The following is a 19,821-nucleotide window of genomic DNA, read 5'->3' as shown; positions in this document are numbered from 1 at the left end:
AAATGGGATAATTTGCAGCTGGATGCTGTCGTGAGCCACGGACCCCTTGCCGAGCTCAGAGCTCACATTCCCACGAGCAGTACCTCACCATGAGGTGTCTCGGGGACGAACTCAAGTACTCCGAACGTTCTGGAGCCCTGGTAAGTTCTACTGAACTTCCAGCCCAGTCTCGAAGTGAAGGGTGTGATGCAAATCTGGTATTCGATGTCCTGTATTCAATGTATTCCTCTAAAAGAATCTTTATCACATATGATTATATTAAGATATACTTTATTATAATCAATCAAAAGAATAGAGTTATACAGATTACAGTGTAAATATCATCTTTCAGTTTGCTGATCACATGCAAGTTACATATACCCCTTTAGCTCTTTCTAATTTACCTTTCCACCATGATGTTTAAAAGTCAAGGTACACCCCTCAAATACCGATCCTCTTTGGCCTTAGCCTTATCCTATAGCTCCCCCTTCTGGACGTTTAAAAGAAACTATTCCTAGAATATTATATTTATCTAACTATAAAAACTTCTCTACATTTTTCTACCTTATATAGTACCTTAATGAGAAATAAAAGACATAATATTAAAAGGAAACTTAATTTTGAACTTCTATGTGCTACTTTTCCTACTTATATAACTAATATAGATTATAATTACCACCCAAGCTTGTTTATAGTTGTTCTGGGTTGCTCTTTCGACACAACTCTTGGGCTAAGTCCGCACCGCGTACATCACTCTGTTCTCCATATCCAGATCCTGGAGTGGAGCACAGAGGGAGCGCGCCACTCCAGCTTGACTACAGCTGTCTTGCGTTGCCCTCTCAACAGCCCATAGATATCTTATGAAGCAAAATTCTAAGATGCTATCCTAAGGTCTAAAAGCTTATTCCTTATATATCCTTTTTGCGTACAAGAGTGTACCTTTTTGATAAGAAATGTCCCCAATATATCAAGTGGGAAGACATTTATCTCTTTAATGACCATATTCATTACTTCTGTTTGTCTCACTGTCATTTTCTCATACCTCAAAGGAAATTTCCCCAATACTTTATCTCATGTGCCCCTCCGGTTGGGAGTTTCCACCATCTCAATATACGAGTGGAAAAACACTATGTAATTTTTCAATGAACCTATTCATCACTGGCATTTGTCTCCCTGTCATAATCTCTCCTTGGACTCTCTCCAAACTTTGACTTCATACAAGCCAGAAGTTAGTGCCCTCCACCATCTCAACACACTCTTCAGGTGCCCCTCTCAGTGGCGCCTTAAGGGATCTACAAAGGACATCCAGCCAATAGCTGAGTGTAAATCATCATTTAACTCCTCCACTGTTAGTCCTTTGAATCTATCCGATAAATTATTTGTGCTATAATCAGGAAGGCCCTTGAAGCCTCTTAATCTTCTTTCGGTATTGACATCCCTTCCATTTTCCTTATTTTTTTTCTTTAGCCAGGCATTGTGCCCCTCCCCTGTAGGGTTGGGGTATTCTCAGTCAGAACTTTAACCTTGCTCCTTAAAACCCTAAATCTAAGTCCCCCGACTTCGGACTCCTCTACTGACAAGTATGGCTGCTCATTATCTCTGAACCACATATTTTTCCTCTTACGGGCATTCTTGCTACCACCTCGATGGCGTGTGCGAGGGGTTAACAATGCATTCCTTCCTAAGCCATCCCCCGTCAATCTCTCATCAGGGGAGCCTAGGGGCGGGTCCTCGACAATGCTAATGAAACTAAATAGTGAGGTGCCAGGGGCAGATGAACACAAGGCATATTTATTTGGGGAATATCCAGAGAGCGTAGTCAAAAACAAGCAATGTTCATACACGTAAATATCCAGCCAGAAAACCAAAGCGCAGTACCGAGGGAGAAGGCAGTCTCGTAATCAGTACACCATGCGGGAAGTCCGGTAGCCAGGAAAGCTGTCAGAAGTACAGGTGGATGGTAGGCAGGCTCAGGGTCAATGACGGTGCAAGAGTCAAGACCGAAGTCTGCTCCGCAGGGCAAAAGCACAAAAACAGCAGGCAAAGTCATGGTACAGGCAGGCAATTGGTCAACAAAACAGAAGTCAATAATTTTTGGTCAATGAACAGGCTTGGACCGTAATCGGTAGACAATGGCTTGCCAAACCCGCTCAACCGCTGCACTGACAAACAGGAGGCAAACAGTTTCTCAAAGACAAGCCATGAAACTGAGCTTTATATGCAGGTGAAGACAGGTGTAGACAATTAGCTTGAGAGCAGCAAGAGAATGGAAATCAGGTGTGGAGGATTGACAAGTTAACAAGGTAATTAGTCATCTTTAGTAATAAACCTATCCTGCCCTAGCATTAGTAAATGAGTAAATTACATGCACAAGAAACATGAACATGAACATGAACACATGATTAGAATGTCAGTATTACCCAATCCTGATCTAGCATTAGTAGATTAGTAAGTACACAAGGGAAATTGAAACAATTAGGGTGTGAGTGACAGAAAGGGAGAGAGAGAAAGCAGGAATGCAAGATTTGCAGAAAGACATGCTATGGTTTCCTTTTGATGCATAGTTGCAATAAATGTGTTCATGCATATCTATACCTAGTGTGAACATACTAGGGTGGAGGATATATAGATTATTCTGACTCCCCTCTTTGCATACATTTTTAGAAGCCGTGAGAAAAAACAGCTAATTTACACTGATATATCCCATCAGGTCAAATAAGTTTTCCTTATTGGGCTGCATATGGGGTGGCGATAAATGAATGCATCCTCTGATGCATAACGCTCTGGAAAGGAGATGGGATTGAAAATACGCTTACCAATGGATTAAATTAAACAGCTATACTGCACACTTAATTTCAGTTTTGCTAACAGATTCCAGTTATTTAAATTGATACCTAGTGGGCTCCATAATTATTGGCACACTTAATATGTTACGACCGCTTGGAAATCATAATGTAAGGGACACACACCAGTTTTAAGGAATAACTAAAAAAATTGCATTTATTCAGTCCGTCAAACAAAGTCCATGTCTGCGTGGGATGAAGGAAAACTTTTTCTTTTTTTTTAAAGGCCCCTGAACAGGAATGGCAAGTAATTCAAGCACAAAGCACACAAGGCGCAGGTGCTCGTTGTTACCACTGATGACCCTCCCTCTCCTGTCCACTGGCCGCCTGAAAGATAAGCACAAGAGAAAACCCAAAACGGATGGAAACAGGAGAGCGTCACAGAAAAAAAAAGACTGTATTTCATAAACAACATTATTTGTTATTTTCAAACATATAGGAAAACTATATACCTCTATTTCAATACATTCACATTCTCATTTTTTAAATTTAGTAATTCTTTTTTTTTTCTGAAAACCATAGGTGCCAAAATGACCCATGGTTTAATAACACCATTGGCAAAGATGGCAGGCATTTATATAGCGCCTTTATCCAAAGCGCTGTACAATTGATGCTTCTCATTCACCCATTCATACACACACACACACACCGAAGGCGATTGGCTGCCATGCAAGGCCCCGACCAGCTCGTCAGGAGCATTTGGGGGTTAGGTGTCTTGCTCAGAGACACTTCGACAAAGCCCTGGCGGAGGATCAAGCCGGCAACCCTCCGACTGCCAGACGACTGCTCTTACTGCCTGAGCCATGTCGCCCCCTTGGCAAATATTGAAACATTATTATGCATTTTTGTTAAATGTTAGACATGCTCGGTGGGGCACAAAACTTTCCTTTGAACTAATCTGTCATTCTTTGAATAACAAGTGTGCCAACAATATGGCTAATCAATTAAGGCAGCTTCTTCACATCCTCTTAAAGAGATTAGACCTAAATCAAATAATTTTTTTGATCAAATATTTTCTTTCAAAAAATTTTGATACAGAACATTTTAAACAGTTTTTCTCTGTCACTCCCCCCCCCTCCCCCACCCCAGTGATATTTACCCAATGCGACCAGGACAAACGGTGGCTTCCACAGTGGCAAGCATCTTTTTAGCTGTAGTGAGGCCAGCCAACCATACCCATTTTGAAATAAGCAAATTCCATATAGAAAGCCCTCCAGTCGGGATTGAAGTTCTTGTTGCAAAGTGTTATCCACTGCACCACCATGTCAGCTCATGGCTGATGCTTCAAATCTCTCTACAATAAATCTCTATATACAAATCTCATAAAACTATGGGAGGAGATCAAGACATTTTTTGGCCAGTAATTCCTGATGTCATCATGGTACCTGTGTCAGGAAGCAGGAACAAGGTATCAATCGCAACCCAGAAATTCACTGAATAAATGTCTTTATTCAAGAACTGACAGATCAGGCAGACTGGTACAGTTTGTAGTCGCGGTCACAAGCAATGGTTTAATCATGGGGAAACCAGATATAACCAGGGTAATCCAAAACTTAGTCAATGACACATGCGAGAGTCCAAACACAGCAACGCAATCCGAATAGGTGACAGTACAAAACATACATTTTCTAGGTGCTAGCTTGCATGTGTTCCAAGAGCAGGGTCATGCGATGACGGTACTGCCGCTTTATGTGGGCGCACCTCAGCTAATTGTACCCATGCACCTGGTAAAGGTGCATTGGCACAGAACCGCTCCTAACCTCTAGGTGGCGGTACTGCCGATCCACACAGTTTGCAGACTAGTCTGGGAGCCCCAGAAGCAGAAGCAAGATTTGCAACAGCTACCCCTGTGTGCATTAGCTATACAGCCATGAGCAATACACACTCAGGGAACAATTCACTAGCGAGCACAAAACTTGTGGATGTCCCAAAAATGGAGGACTCGAGTGCTGTTCTTATACACTACAACTTCCTTAACAGAACAATATAACACCTAGAAAACATCATATTATGGCCATTCTTTGATCTATGAGTAGTGCCCTCAGGGGTCCATCAGCACCTTCATGCATATGTTTTGTGATTGCCCCACTGCAAATCAGTTTTGGAACCAAGAGGCCACAACGTTATCCAACGTTATCCAAGATATTCCATGCTGTCCTAGAGTACTAATTTTGAATGACAATTTAAAACTTGATTTATCTCCACCTCAAAATTGTTATGGTTGGCTGTCCTTACTGCAGCTAAAAAGATACTTGCACAATGATGCAAACCACCACACTCCCTGTCCTGGTCTCATTTGGTAAATAGCTTTCTCCAAATTGTCTACATTTAGCTGACACCTCAGCACCACAACATACTATAACTTTTGAATGCATTAACATGTGATTGAATGTTATACATTCAGTGGAGTATCAGTTAAGCTTAAAAGATTTTTAACCACCCTGGGAGGCTGCCCCAAGGACAGACACCCTAACCTTAATGTGGAAAGTAAGCTCTTGCTGCAAAAGTTATTAGTCTCTGTCTATCTAATTCCACATCAACTCGGGTGCTTTATAGGGCACTTATCAGGGCGTGGTCAGCATGTCTTAAAGATTATCCCTGTGATAGGAACAGGGGGATCCTTCTCCATACATATCGAATACGAAAGAGAACATCCATGTTCTGCAATGGCCATCTGTGTATCTGTGTAGGGGCGGCCTGTAGCGTAGTGGTTAAGGTAAAATGACTGGGACCCGCAAGGTCGGTGGTTCTAATCCTGGTAAGATCCGCATAGCCGTTGGGCCCTTGAGCAAGGCCCTTAACCCTGCATTGCTCCAGTGGAGGATTGTCTCCTGCTTAGTCTAATCACTTGTACGTCGCTCTGGATAAGAGCGTCTGCCAAGTGCCAATAATGTAATGTAATGTAATGTAATGTAATGTATCCAGACTTAAATCCAATAAAAAACTAAGCAAAAACTAAATATAACAGCAATTGACAGGGTCCAAGCAGCATTAGGGAATTTTTGAATTGGCCAATCCATAGGGACTAGGATTGTGTCAGGAACAGGTTTCTTGTTGCCTTTTTTTTTTTTTTTTTGCATTTTTTCCAATTTTAGCTTTACCCACTGTAGCTGTATGAAATGTAAGACAACATATAAAAATAAAAATGGTTGTCTCAGATAAAGTCATCTTTGTGGATGATTCTGGTGGCACTTTCCCATACAGCTGTTTCTCACAGATTTTTCATATTTATGGGTAAAGGCTAGTTATTTGAGAGACAATAAGGTGACAGACAAAGTGTCAAAATGTTTCTATTACAATATATCTGCAATATATACCATTCAGTGATTCCACTGAATCATTAATAAAGCACGCTACATTTCAAATGTAGGAAAATAAAGGTTATGCCAATAAAAAATTAATTTTAACTGACTGAACTCTCTCATACCTTGGTGATACGATTGCCAATTGTGTGTTCTCAATGGAGTTGGATTCAATCTGAGACTGTGGGGCTCGTCCAATGCATACAATTTTAATTATATGCTTTCCATTCATAAAAATAGGTTTGGTTCATAAGAATACAACTTGAATGTACTCCACATTAACAGGTACCTTCTCTTTTTTGGATCTTTCTTTTGTGTAGACTGTGGCAGGCAGTGATGCTTGGCAGAGAATGAACACTGGTGTGGTGCTGAAATCCCCTCACTACCCTGTGTTTGACTTGGAGAGCAGTAAACAGTACCTGTTTCGTGTGCACACCGTAAACAAATATGGTACAAGTGAGGCTTCTGTGCCTACAGGTCCTATCAAGAAGGAAGACCCACACGGTAAGCAAATATTTCTCTCAATACACAAATTGTGAGAAAATTGTCATATCCTGCTACCATAAATAAGATCGTGTTTGACATGTTCTTTTCAGGTTGTTAAAGTCCAGGTACGTAGCATATAAAGTTTCTCACAGTTGTTTTTTTAAAAAGACTGAACCATTGCCAGTATAAATACTTCAAACATTTCAATTCAAACCAGAATTACACACTTCCTTTGTTCATTTTTAAGATGTGGAAAAATGAAAAGTTTTTTTTTTGAAAGCTGAACTTGCTTCACCAATCACCTCACAGCTTTGAGTACAATGCGTTTGGTCTCTAATATAGCTGCCACCTTAATATCTACATTCTGTAATGGAAAAGGGGTAACAGGTAATTGGGACATGTCAGTCACACTTCACATAATGTACAAATGAAAAATAAAAATTACTTGCTATGGGGAATTAAACAAAAAAGCACTGATTCAATGAGAAACGGGACTGAAATAAAAAGTAGGGGAGAGTGGGACATATTGTCACACTTTTCACTCTATTACATTTATTTGGCACAATACAACACAATGGAATGAATGTAATACCAAATTTACAACAGTTATCAACAGTTAAGTAGATGGTGTGCACTTGTTACAACTTTCCACATCAGTCATTAAGTTGTCACATAATGTGGGGTAAGTTGTCACATTCTTCAACAAATAAGAACACAAACAAGTTATTAGGATTTTTTTTTTTTCATTTAAAATTCAAAACCAAATATAACTTAATCGAAGGACCAGTGGGGCAGGATCTGGGAGGTGTTCTGCCCCCCAAGTGCAATTGCTGACACCCCCATTATTGTCAGCGGCGAACCCCTGCAACCATCAACAACCCCTATGATGAACAACTGCAGAATATCCCCCTTTACTACCCATCCCCCATAAATAATCTCTGTGATGAACGGCAGTTGTAGTCTACTGTATGTCTGACTAATCTAACTTCAGAGTCAGATTCACAGTTCTGGTGGCCGGTCTCAGCCTTAGAGATAGGGTGAGGAGCTCGGACATCCGGAGCTGCTCCTTGCTCCTTCGCATCGAAAGGAGCCAATTGAGGTGGTTCGGGCATCTGATCAGGATGCCTCCCGGGCGCCTCCCTTTGGAGGTTTTCCGGGCTCGTCCAACTGGGCGGAGACCCCGAGGGAGACCCAGAGCCCGCTGGAGAGATTATATATCTCTCCTGGCCAGGGAATGCCTCGGGATCCCCCAGGAGGAGCTAGAAGGCGTTGCTGGGGAGAGGGACGCCTGGAATACCCAGCTTTGCCTACTGCCACCGCGACCCGACTCCGGATAAGCGGGTGATGATGGATGGATGGATGGAAAACAAACTACAAAATCAAGTCACTAGTCACTTTAATACTGTACACTCACTGAGCACTTTATTAGGAAAATTTCGACTTCATTACACCTACTTATTCATGCGATTATCTAATCAGCCAATTGTGTGGCAGCAGTGCAATGCATAGAATCATGTAAATACGGTTCAGAAGCTTCAGTTAATGTTCACATCAACCATCAGCATGGGGAAAAAATGTGATCTAAGTGACTTTGGATTGATTGTTGGTGGCAGACATGGTGGTTTGAATATCTCAGAAACTTCTGATCTCCTGGGATTTTCAAGCACACTAGTCTCTATAGTTTGCAGCGAATGGTGCAAAAAACAAAAGAAATCCAGTGAGCAACAGTTCTGCAGAAACACATTGTTAATGAAAGACGTCTGAGGAGAATGGCCAGACTGGTCAAAGCTCACAGGAAGGTGACAGTAACGCAAATAACCACACATTACAACAGTGGTATGCAGAAGAGCATCTCTGAACACACAACGCAACATTACTCTCAGTGAATGGGCTACAGCAGTAGAAGTCTAAAAAATAAGTGTAATAAATACCTAATAAAGGCCAAAGTGCATAGATCTTTTGTGTATTTTTATGTCTTTGTCATGTTCATATGTAGCAATTAAATTATTTTGTAGATGGAATTCAGAAAACAAAAACATCTCTCTACAGTATCAGAGTTTAATTTTTTTACAGCGAATTAAATAGACCAGTGGGTAATCTTTCTTTTCAGAAATTTCTTTCTGGAAAAATTAATACTTTTGTTGAAATGGCAACACTGCATAAATTATTGTACATCACAGTCTTCTTGAAACTTTGTTCTTTGTCCTTTTGTAAAATCAAAAACTGTTTGTGCAGGTGTCCCGTCAGCCCCAGGTCAAGTTGTTGCCACAAGGAACACAAAGACTTCAGCGTTTGTACAGTGGGAGCCCCCTAAAAACCCCAGCAATCTTATTGGCTACTACATTGATGCCTGTGTAGTGGGAACAAAGGCATGGATACCATGTAACCACAAGCCATATAAACACACCAGGTATTCCAAACATCTCAATCTTGATGTGGTACAGTCAAAGAGACCACAATTGGTGTGAAAATATTACTTTATGATATAAATATATGTTTCACAAATGTGTTGCTGTTAGGTTTGTAGTCCATGGACTGACTGGTGGAGAGACCTATGTCTTCCGTGTACAAGCTGTCAATGACTTTGGGCTCAGTGAAGAATCACAGGAATCTGCTCCTCTCTTGGTAGAAGCTTCCATAAGTAAGTATAACAAATTATATATGCTATATAATTCCTGGAAATGAATGGTAAATGGTCTTCATTGATATAGAGCCTTCATCCAAAGCATTGTACAATTCATGCTTCTCATTTACACTCTCATACACCAACGGTGATTGGCTCAGGACAGACACACTCAGGCCCAGGGCGGGATTGAACCGGCAACCTTCCGACTGCCAGATAACTGCTCTTACCTCCAGGGCAGAGTGAACCCAAAACTTTTCAAAGACCACTTGAACAAACACATTGGGATGGCTTATGTACACATTTTTTCTTCAATAATTTGTTTCCCATATTTTATTTTTACATTTACATTTACAACAGTAACACCACTTGGCCTAAATGCCACTCAATAGTTTAAAACCATATTGTGCTCAATGGTAGTGCTGTAAATCAATCAGGACAACAATGACAATTGTTCACATTAACAAAGGCAAGAGAAGATGAAGTGGCTTTGTACTGTACTCCTCATCTCAATTCCATGGGACTACATACAAGTATGTGTTTTTATAATATAAGAACTGTGTGTGTGTGTGTGTGTGTGTATCCCTCATGTGGGCATCCCTCATTCTATCTTCTTTCACTCACTCAGTCCTCTGCCTGAACGTCAATGCCCATCAGATCAGGAACATTTTTTTAGAGATTTTAAGATTGAGCTTAGTGCAGCATCAGCACCCATAAGGGCCTGTGTCCACTACACTTCTTTTCAGGCAGAAAAAGTGCTGGCAGAGTGCTGGGATGATGCGCCTAAAAAAAACAGACAAAAAAAAAAAAGACAAACTCTCACTTAAACAGTCTGTCCATTATGGAAGATATCGCTCATTGTTGTTTGTTTGTTTATTTATTTAGTGTTTTGAGTTCAGCAAACCAAAGCATGCTTGCCCTAGTACGGATACTCTGACATCACTTAAACAACCTTCTCCTTCATATTCTTGCCATTGTATTTGAAACAATGTTATGAAGATGGGTAACGTTTAGGGTCGTTAGGGTGCTTTTAAGTCCCGCCCCATCAAAGCTGTGATTGGTGGATCATGAAAAGTGACATTGAGTGCCGCGCCTTTCTGAAAAGTTTAACTATTTTGAACTTGAAGCAACCGAAGCGGCTGCACAAAAAAGGCTCAGAAAAAATAAACCAGGTGCAGTGCTTTTGCTAGAGGCGGCTGCATGTGGCTGCATGCGGCTGCATGCACTCTCTCCCTATGGAAAAGAATTGAAAAAGGTGCTGGCGCTCGTGAAAAGAAGCGTAGTGGACACAGGCCCTAAATCTCTCAAAAAAACCCATGTCCTGTCACATTAGCTAGTTAAGAGTGGTAGTGGATTATCTGAAAACTGGGGCACACAATTTTACTGAGGTATTGTGGCGACCCGCTGGTAGAGAGAGAGGGAGAGAGAGTAAAATGGGTGAAAATACGTCTTTATTTTCCCCACGTGCCTTCAGGGCACTTCACAAGTCCAGCACCGACACGTGCTTTCTTTTCATGCAAAAAACCATAAAAGAAAAGAAACTAAAAAAATATAAGTGTCCACAAAATTAGGAACTCCACTGTCGGGAAAACTTCTAAAAAAAACCGGTATTCAATTAGCCGTGTTCGTCCGCCTTGAATCCGCCGGTGGTTCGCTCTGTCCCGGCGGTGCCCTGGCCGCTGAAGCCGTCCTTCCTCGCCTAGTCGCCCGCCTTTGATGCCGTCTAGGCTCCGAGAGAGAGAGAGAGAGAGAGGTTAGCGAGCGCGTTGTTTTAATTGTCGGCTCACGTGAATCCGCGACTTTTGAGGGTTCGTCCGTGGGGGTTTCCTCCGCGTGCATGGGCTCTCTCGCCGTAAGTTAGCTCTGGCTCCGGATCTCTCCTCCTCCGTCATGAGCCCCGGGTTGCGTTTTTCGGCTCCTTTTGTAGACGCCTCTCCTTTCCGCACTCGTGTCAGCTGTTCCTGCTTAATTCAAATTGTTCCTTCACGTGCGGAATGCGGCCGCACCCGTCTCGCCCCGGGGGTTGCTGGCCATGGTGCTGATTCTCCTCCCGGTCTCTCTCCAAGGTGCCGTTCACTTAGATAGGACAGGGGAAAATATTCAGAGTGAATCAGCATCCCCAACTCTTGGCGCCGGCGCACGGGCCGTTCCACCCCAGTGGTGTACCGATCCCTGGTCGGGCCACCACAGTATATGTAGGGTAACATTAAACATTGTTAAAAAAAGATGACTTTCAGTAACCACCGTGATCATTCAGTTCAGTGAAAAAAGTTTGTATGAATATCCTAGAGAGATAGATAGATAGATACTTTATTCATCCCGAGGGCATTATCCTAAATGCATGCAAGTATAATTTTGAAAAAACATTTCTGTTCATCATGCCATAGTATAGCCTTAATTGTTCATAATATGGGTTTTTAAAAATGCAAACTAATACTAGCCCCCCACTTAAAAGTACAATTTAATCTTCTTTCTCTACCCACCACTGAGCAAACAGAGCAAACTCCAAACACAATAATTTGTCTCCATCTCCGTTTGTCTCCTTTCCTCTCACTCCACCACAAAACCACAAAACAGGAAGTGTGCCAGGCATGTAAACCAGCAGCAATCAGCAGCAATAGCTGTCAGATCTGTCCTCTGAAATGTATGTCATTTTTGACTGGAAAATAAATAACTGTGTTCAGACCAAGGAGGTAAAATAAATGGACATACTGTATACTATGATTTCACACATACAGTTTCTATGGGAGATGTACGATGGTGCATGAAGCTGAAAGTTGGCAGTTTGTGGGCGTGTCCATTGTTGAAAGTTGGCACCAGCCAACTGATTTAGAAGGAGAGGGTCTGGTTTAGGTCTTCCCTTCAAAGGAAGCTGCTACGGATTGGTTGAGGTAGCACCAGTGGAAGAAGCTTTTCAGAACCAATAAATGGCCGTTATATTTTAACCTTCTTGAGTTTGATACAGGAACGCACATTAGGCGCTCGCTAAGTTCGCTAACTTTTAGCTACATCACGTCTTGCCTGGGAATTGTTGCTACTAAGTTGCACTCGCCTCTTTGGAAGTGACACTTTTTACATGACTGCATTAATTGTGACAGTGACCGGAAATAACGTTAGACTATGTTTACTTTGTATTACTGTATTTACTGTTTGTTTGGTAGCTAACAGTAGACTAAATTATATTGCAAGGCAAACAGCAGCATATCTTCTTTATGTTACAAAGTGTGGGGGTGAGTTGTGACAGAGCAGAGGGGGATGTCTCTGGTAGAAACCTTTTGGCCAACAGAGTAGCGGGGAGTGTAGGAGGGTAATGCGGGCCTTCATCCAGGCTCTGTGGGCATGACGTACCAGCAGTAGGGCGGCAGGAACTTCTATGTCCCTCTCTTGCTCTGGAAACAGGGGTGGCTCATAGCACAGGTAGCAGGTGAAAGGTGAAAGTGGAGGACACTGGGAGTGAATTGCATGCATATTCCACCCAAGGGAGTAAGTCCCAGGAAGACGGGGATTTCTCCACCACACAGCGCAGTGCCTTTTCCAGCTGATGGTTCATCCTCTCGGCCTGGCCGTTGGTCTGGGGGTGGAAGCCGGCTAATAACTGGGCCTTGGCACAGATGAGTGTACAGAAGGACTTCCAGAAGTGGCTGGAGAACTGAAGGCCATGGTCCATGGTTACCTCCAGGGGCAGGCCTTGCAAACAGAAGACATGGAGGAATAGGAGCTCTGCTGTCTTTTTGAAGGGGGTAGCTTCGGCAGTGCTATGAAGTGAACAAACTTCAAAAACCGGCCCCCAATGTTGAGGACTATTCAATTCAATCAATTCAATTTTATTTGTATAGCGCTTTTTACAAAGGGCCTTTGTCACAAAGCAGCTTTACAGAACTAGAAACCGGGCCCCAAGAGTACGCCTCGGGCTACAGTGGCAGGGAAAAACTCCCTGGAAACAGGAAGAAACCTTGAGCAGAACCTGACTCAGTAGGGGAACCCATCTGCCGCTGGTTGACACCGGTTTGTAGAAACAATGGTTTTAAACAGAAAACCAGATTAAATAAAAGTACATAAATGTCCAATAACTTGAAGCACAGATGGCAGGAACACCAATGGGTGGCACTGTCAGGCAAGGGGACAGCCTTGGTGCTACAGCTGAATCAGCAGTGGCAGGCTGGTCTTTGGCTGGAGCTCCAGGCCAGGAGGGGTGCGCAGGAAAGTTGGGCTAGCGCTCCGGGCAGGTGCCCAGAGCGGGGAGAAGAGGAAAGTAACATTGTTAGGGGGTCCAGATGGTAATTGGTCATTCACAGCAGGAGGGAGAGGTACCTGCGTGTGATAAGGAGAACCCCGGCAGAATAAGACTACTAATAAGAATACAAGCTGCTGCATTTTGAATTAGCTGGAGCCCTTTCAGAGAGGAATTTGCACATCCAGACAAAAGAGCATTGCAGTAATCTAATCTTGAGGTAACAAAAGCATGCACTAGCTTTTCTGCATTATTTAGGGGCAGTATCTTCCGAATTTTGGAGATATTCCTTAAGTGATAAAAAGCAACCCGAGAGATGTTTTTAATATGTGCATCAAACGCAAGATCTGGATCAAAAGTAACTCCAAGGTCTTTGATGACAGCACTTGAGGTGATGCAAATTCCATCAATGTTTGGCATATCATCAGATAATTTACATCTCAAGGACTTGGGACTACCATTATCTCAGTCTTATCTGAGTTTAGCAAAAGAAAGTTAAGATTCATCCATTTCTTTATGTCTTCAAGACAAGCTTCCATTTTTGACAGCTGGACAACTTCCTCAGGTTTGACTGATACATACAACTGTGTGTCATCAGCATAGCAGTGGAAGTTAATGCCATGTTTGCAAATAACTTGTCCCAGGGGAAGCATATATAGAGAGAAAAGCAAGGGCCCAAGCACAGATCCTTGTGGTACTCTTCTTCTTCTTCTTTCATATATCGTCAGATGGCCAACTCAGTGTCATGCAGCCACGCCCTCGTCTCCGGTCCTAAGTCGAAAAGGCCAGCTTCTGAGGGTGGGCTGTATAGGGGGCAGCCGGTGATTATGTGCTCGGCAGTCTGTTCAGGCTCGCCACACTCACATGCCGCACTGTCCGATAGGCCCCACTTCTTCAGAGATGACTTGAAGCGTCCGACGCCAGAGCGCATACGGTTCAGTGAGGTCCATAGATGGCGTGGCATGTCTTCTCCTTTTACACCGCCTCCTGCGTCCCGGATGTATCGTTGATTGCGGGAGGGCCCAGCCGTCTCCCACGTCTGTTTCCAGGATGCTGCCAGCCAGGCGTCTCTGGACAAGTCCTCAGGGATAGACTGTAGCATCTCTTGTGCTGCCTTGTTGTAGGGATGGCGAGACTTAAGCCTGCATGGTGGTGCCGGTGTTGTTGTGGCTTTGTGTAGGATGTGCCAGTCGTGCTTCTGGGCTTTTCTTGCCAGGGCGAGGGTAGCCGCATCCCGTCGGAGACTGGCTGGGGCGATTCCAGCTAGGACTGGCAGGTAGGACACAGGGGTGGGTTTCAGACAACCAGTAACTATACGGAGGGCGCTGTTGATGACAGTATCTACCTTGTTCACATGTGGACTTCTGCTCCAGGCTGGGGCGCAGTATTCTGCTATGGGTAAGACCAGGGCTTGCGTGGATATGCGTAGGGTCTGGGGGGAAGCTCCCCAAGTCGAACCCGCCAGGCGGCAGATGAGCGAGACCCTTGCTGTTGTCTTGGCCTTCACTTCATCCAGGTGTTGCTTGTAGGACAGTGTCCGGTCCAAGCATACGCCGAGGTACTTGGGGGCTTGCTGGAACTCCAGGCGGTCTTGCCCATGCTGAGCTGAAGGTGCCACTTCTGGAGGTAGTCTGCCAGGATGCCCATGTCTCGGTTGAGGCCATCTTCCATCGCCTTCCATGTTGGGCGTCGAAGCATGATGGCCAAGTCGTCCGCATAGCCATACTTGGTAGATGTTGTATCCGGCAGGTCGTGAATGTATATGTTGAACAGCATTGGTGAGAGGACGGAGCCTTGCAGGACACCGTTCTTCAACTTTCTGAGCCTGCTGGTCTGGCCATCGCTGGTCTGTAGGATGAAGCTACGGTTCGATAGCATCTCCATGATGAACCTCACCATGTGCCGGTCCGGGATTGTCCTCAACAGTTTCAGATGTAGTCCACTGTCCCACACGGTGTCATAGGCGGCTGTCAGGTCCAGGAATACTACTCCAGCTTTTTCGTTATCCTGAAAGCTGTCCTCGATGTCCTGGGTGAGTAGCGTTACCCGATCCACTGTTGACCTGCCTCGGCGGAAGCCGGCTTGTTCCGGTGGGAGTTGTGGGTCCACCACTGGCTTGATGCGGCTGTGAATCAGCCTCTCCAGGAGGGACACAGAGCAGAGAGATGGGCTTGTAGGACTTCGGGTCTTCGGCGGGTTTGTTCGGCTTTGGCAAGGCTATGACGGAAGCCCGGCGCCAGGTCTTTGGGAGCTTGGACCTCCGGAAGCATGATGAGAAGAACGAGCATAGCCAGTAAGATGTTCTTTCACTTTGGTGTATGACAAACTCTGGGTGGATATTGTCTCGACCTGATGACTTGCCCGGCTTCAGTTTGTTGATTGCTGCACTTAGTTCGGCTACTGTGAAGTCTCCTGAGAGGTTAGCATCGACGCTGGCTGCCCTGGAGAGAGACGATACCTCACACGAGGTGAATCGTGTGACGTTTCTGTCAGCATCAGGGAAGCGACCATTTTTCAGGAGCTGGGAAGCAATGGCATCTGCTGTCACTGGACACCTGCGGGGGGTTGTTTTTCTCCCTGAGAGCAGGTTGATGGTCTGCCACGCCTTCCGGCTAGAGTGGGTGAAGTCAATAGCTTCCACTACTTCAGTCCACCTGGCCCTTCGGGTGTCATCCAGCTTCTGCAGTAGGGTTGTTGCTGTTGCGTCCATTTCTTCCCTGGAGCTTGCCTGCTTGTGTTGGCGCAGCAGGCAGCTGCACTCCTCATCCCAGCCCGGGATGTAGTTCTTATTGTAGCCACGTGGGATGTTGTGTTTTGCTGCCCTTAGGAAGACTTCACAGTAGGCGGCGTATGCAGCATCCACATCAGCTGCTTCTGGGTCCAGGAGACCAGCAGTTCTTCTTTCCGTTTCCGCCATAAACTGCCGCCAGTTCGCCTTCCTGAAGTTCCATCTCCTGACCGGTTTGCCAGCTACCGGCTGTACCAGTGATGGTACTTTGATGATGGATGGCCGGTGGTGTGAACGAGGGAACCTGTCCAAGACACGTCTCTCCGGTTTCAGGTTGTTACTGCGGCATACGGCAAAGGCCAAGTCTGGGTTGGTGTGAGAGTTCCAGCATGCAGAAAAGAAGCTTGGGGGCTCCTTTGGGTCGAAGAGCAGCAGTGCCTCAGCGTTAGAAGCCCACTCACTCAGCGCTTCACCATCCTGCGATGTGTGGTTGTAACCCCAATCTGTATGTTGGCAATTGAAGTCACCTGCATAGATGGCAGGAGGAGTCACAGATGGTAGCGATGATACAGTCAGCACAGTTGGTGGGGGCTTGTATACATTCACAACAGATGTTTCTTGGATTTTGGTGACCAGCCACTCAATGTTGCAGCCGGGTGGAGATTGACTGGTGGCTGATGGTACTCTGTATCTAACCCTGGATTGATAAGGAGTCATTGTTAAAGTGCACAAATTGATATCGATCTGATAGATATGATCTAAACCAAGCGAGAGCCTGTCCACGGAGGCCTACAAGATTTTCAAGTCTATCCAACAGGATCAGGTGATCAACGGTGTCGAATGCTGCACTTAAATCTAGAAGCACAAGTGCATAGATGCAGCCACTGTCAGAAGCGAGGAGTAGGTCATTGAGTCCTTTGACCAAGGCTGTTTCAGTGCTGTGGAAGGGTCTAAAACCAGATTGAAAAACTTCCAATGTATGATTGTTTTGAAATGACCTTTTCTAGTACTTTAGACAGGAACGGGAGGTTCGAAATGGGCCTGTAGTTGGACAAATCATTCACATCTAAGTTTGGCTTCTTAAGAAGTGGTTTGATGAGTCCAAGTTTAAGAGTCTGTGGTATGTGTCCAGATGCTAAAGAAGCATTGACAATATATAGGAGTGGTGCTCCAATTACTGGTAGTAGCTCCTTCAAAAGCTTTGTTGGGATAGGGTCTAGAAGACAAGTAGAAGATTTTCAAGAATTAACTATGGTATTAAATTCAATGAGCTCTATTGGAGTAAAAGAGTTCAGATAGGCCATCGGTCATTCCGAAGATTGTGCATCTATGTGTTGAGTGGATGGAAGGACAGACCCTATAGGAGGAGTGGCAGAAGAACTTTGAATCTTGTCCCTGATTTTTAAAATGTTGTCATCAAAGAAATTCATGAAATCATTGCTACTAAACTATATTGAGACACAGGGATCAACATGATTCTTAGTCAATCTGGCAACAGTTTTAAACAGGTGCCTAGGATTGTTTCTATTTTCATCAATTAAGGTAGAGAAATATGATGAACGTGCTGTGGAGAGGGCATGTTTATAGGTTAGTAGGCTATTTTTCCAGGCATGGACGAATACCTGCAATTTCGTAGAGCGCCATTTGCGCTCAAGTTGGCGTGAAGCTTGCCTGAGAGCACGAGTATGGACATTGTACCAAGGTGCTAATTTCTTATGGCCAACTTTTCTTTTCTGAAGAGGTGCGATAGTATCCAGGGTTCTATGTTATTTACGTTGCCAGTCAGCTGATCAATTGAGTTAATGATAGTGTATGCATTTTGGCTGGAGGCAAGGACATCCTCACAGTGCACAAATGAGTCTGGGAGCTCATTAATAAAAGCATTTGCAGTCCTGGAGGTGCTTATCCTTGTATGCATCCCTTTTTTGACGCCAAACATTCCGATGGTATACACGGCCAAAAATGTCAATTTTGGTCTCATCTGACAATAGCACCCTGTTCCAGTCATAGTTCCAATGACGTTTCGCAAACTCCAGACGCTTGAATTTGTTTGTTCCTTTTTCATGCAACCATCTGTCTCTTTTGATTTGACAGTTCTTTGACTTTCCCCATGGTGATGGAGGACAAAGGGATTTTACCTGTGTGTTACCTCATTTCTATACCCTAGGGAAACAGGAAGTGATGGAAGGCCACAATACAGTTCCTTAAGACTGAGATTAACTTATATAAGTAGAATTTTACTCCAGATTTAACCTTTTCTTTTAGGTTTTATTTAAAATAATCTTTAAGGGTAATAATTTTGACACCTACATTTTTCATGAAAAATAGTATTACTTAGAAAAATTTGAATAATTGTATTAGGATAAGAGTTTATAGTTTTCCCATATGTCTGGACATAAAATATAGCTCATTATCTGTGTTGTTTATTTTATAAAGCCTTTTTTGCTAATTTTCATCAAGGGTGCCTATAATTCTGGACCTGACTGTACATCCCTGTACAGCCTCGCAAGTGAATATTTACCCCTGCTGAAAAAAACAGCTTGAGCTAGGTTTTGAAACAGCTGGTTTGAAACAGCAGTTGTACACTATGCTGGAGGAGTGGAGGAGGGCGGAGTTTTAACCGTTTTGTTCCTATACTGTGATGGGACAGTGGAGAGAGGGAGTCCACAAAGATCAGTTTCCAGGGCACGGAGTAGAGGAGGGTGGTTGTGGATTTAGGGAGTATCCTCTTTCTGGCTAATGGAATGCACCCGTCATGACAGGCTATTTCTGACCACTTTAAAGATGGCAGTTAGCTGAGCTAACATTAGCTATTCATAGCTAGCTAGCTAGCTTGTTAGCTACTAGTAGCTAGCGATACAATTGCACAAAGCTATATTTAAGCTAGTCATATAACTATATATGTGTTACCCCAACTAATGTGTTACTTACCTAGCTAGCTAGCTAGCTAGCTATCTATACTTCAGGTTTAAGTTGCCCTGCTGATTTCCCAAAATAACTAAGTAACATCATGTCTCACTCTGGATCAATGGGTAACATACTTTAAATCTCAAAAAGTGGAGCTATTCTAGCCATTGAATGTCTATCGGTTTGTCTTGTTGGGGTGGCTAGCTAGCTCCAGTTGCAAGTTGTCACCGGCAAGCTTACAAAACAACATTGCCTTAATGCAGTGCTTCTCAATTATTTTCTGTTACGCCCCCCCTAGCAAGAAGAAAACAATTAGCGCCTCCCACTCTCCGCCGCGACTATAAATAATATCATTTGTCTATAAAATTGTTATAAGTACACCTCTGCATAACATTGTATCCTTATTAACATTAAAGAAAAGAAAAAAGAAAGAAATATAGTTCAACTTACAACAAAGAATAACTTTATTAACATTGTTTTTTAGTCTGTAACAGAAAAGATTTTAAGTGCATCAATTTGCCTGAAATTAAAAAAAATAAATCCTTGTTTAAACTGTAAACATTTTTGACCGACTTATTGCACCATTTGATACTGAAAAATAAAATTAAATAAAATCAATAAATAATAACAAATTTAAATTCAGTTCAGCAACATTAACTCAGGAGCACAATATATAAAACACTTTAACCTACAAAACAAAAATGAATAAAACAATTAGTGCA

The 19,821-nt window shown here is 43.5% G+C and overlaps 1 protein-coding gene across 1 annotated transcript in view; it reads left to right on the top strand.

The window, feature by feature from the left end:
• Positions 1–19,821, top strand: part of myom2a (myomesin 2a) — a 138,001-nt gene that overhangs the window by 36,294 nt on the left and 81,886 nt on the right. The window contains exons 15-17 of the mRNA XM_061229219.1: positions 6,445–6,628; positions 8,846–9,020; positions 9,130–9,251. Of these exons, the coding sequence (XP_061085203.1) occupies positions 6,445–6,628; positions 8,846–9,020; positions 9,130–9,251 (481 nt within the window). The remainder of the gene's footprint in view (positions 1–6,444; positions 6,629–8,845; positions 9,021–9,129; positions 9,252–19,821) is intronic.

This window comes from Conger conger, chromosome 2 (assembly GCF_963514075.1).
Source record: "Conger conger chromosome 2, fConCon1.1, whole genome shotgun sequence".
NCBI lineage: Eukaryota > Metazoa > Chordata > Actinopteri > Anguilliformes > Congridae > Conger > Conger conger.
Note: the sequence above shows the minus strand (reverse complement) of the source record. Positions and strands in the feature narration are given on the sequence as shown.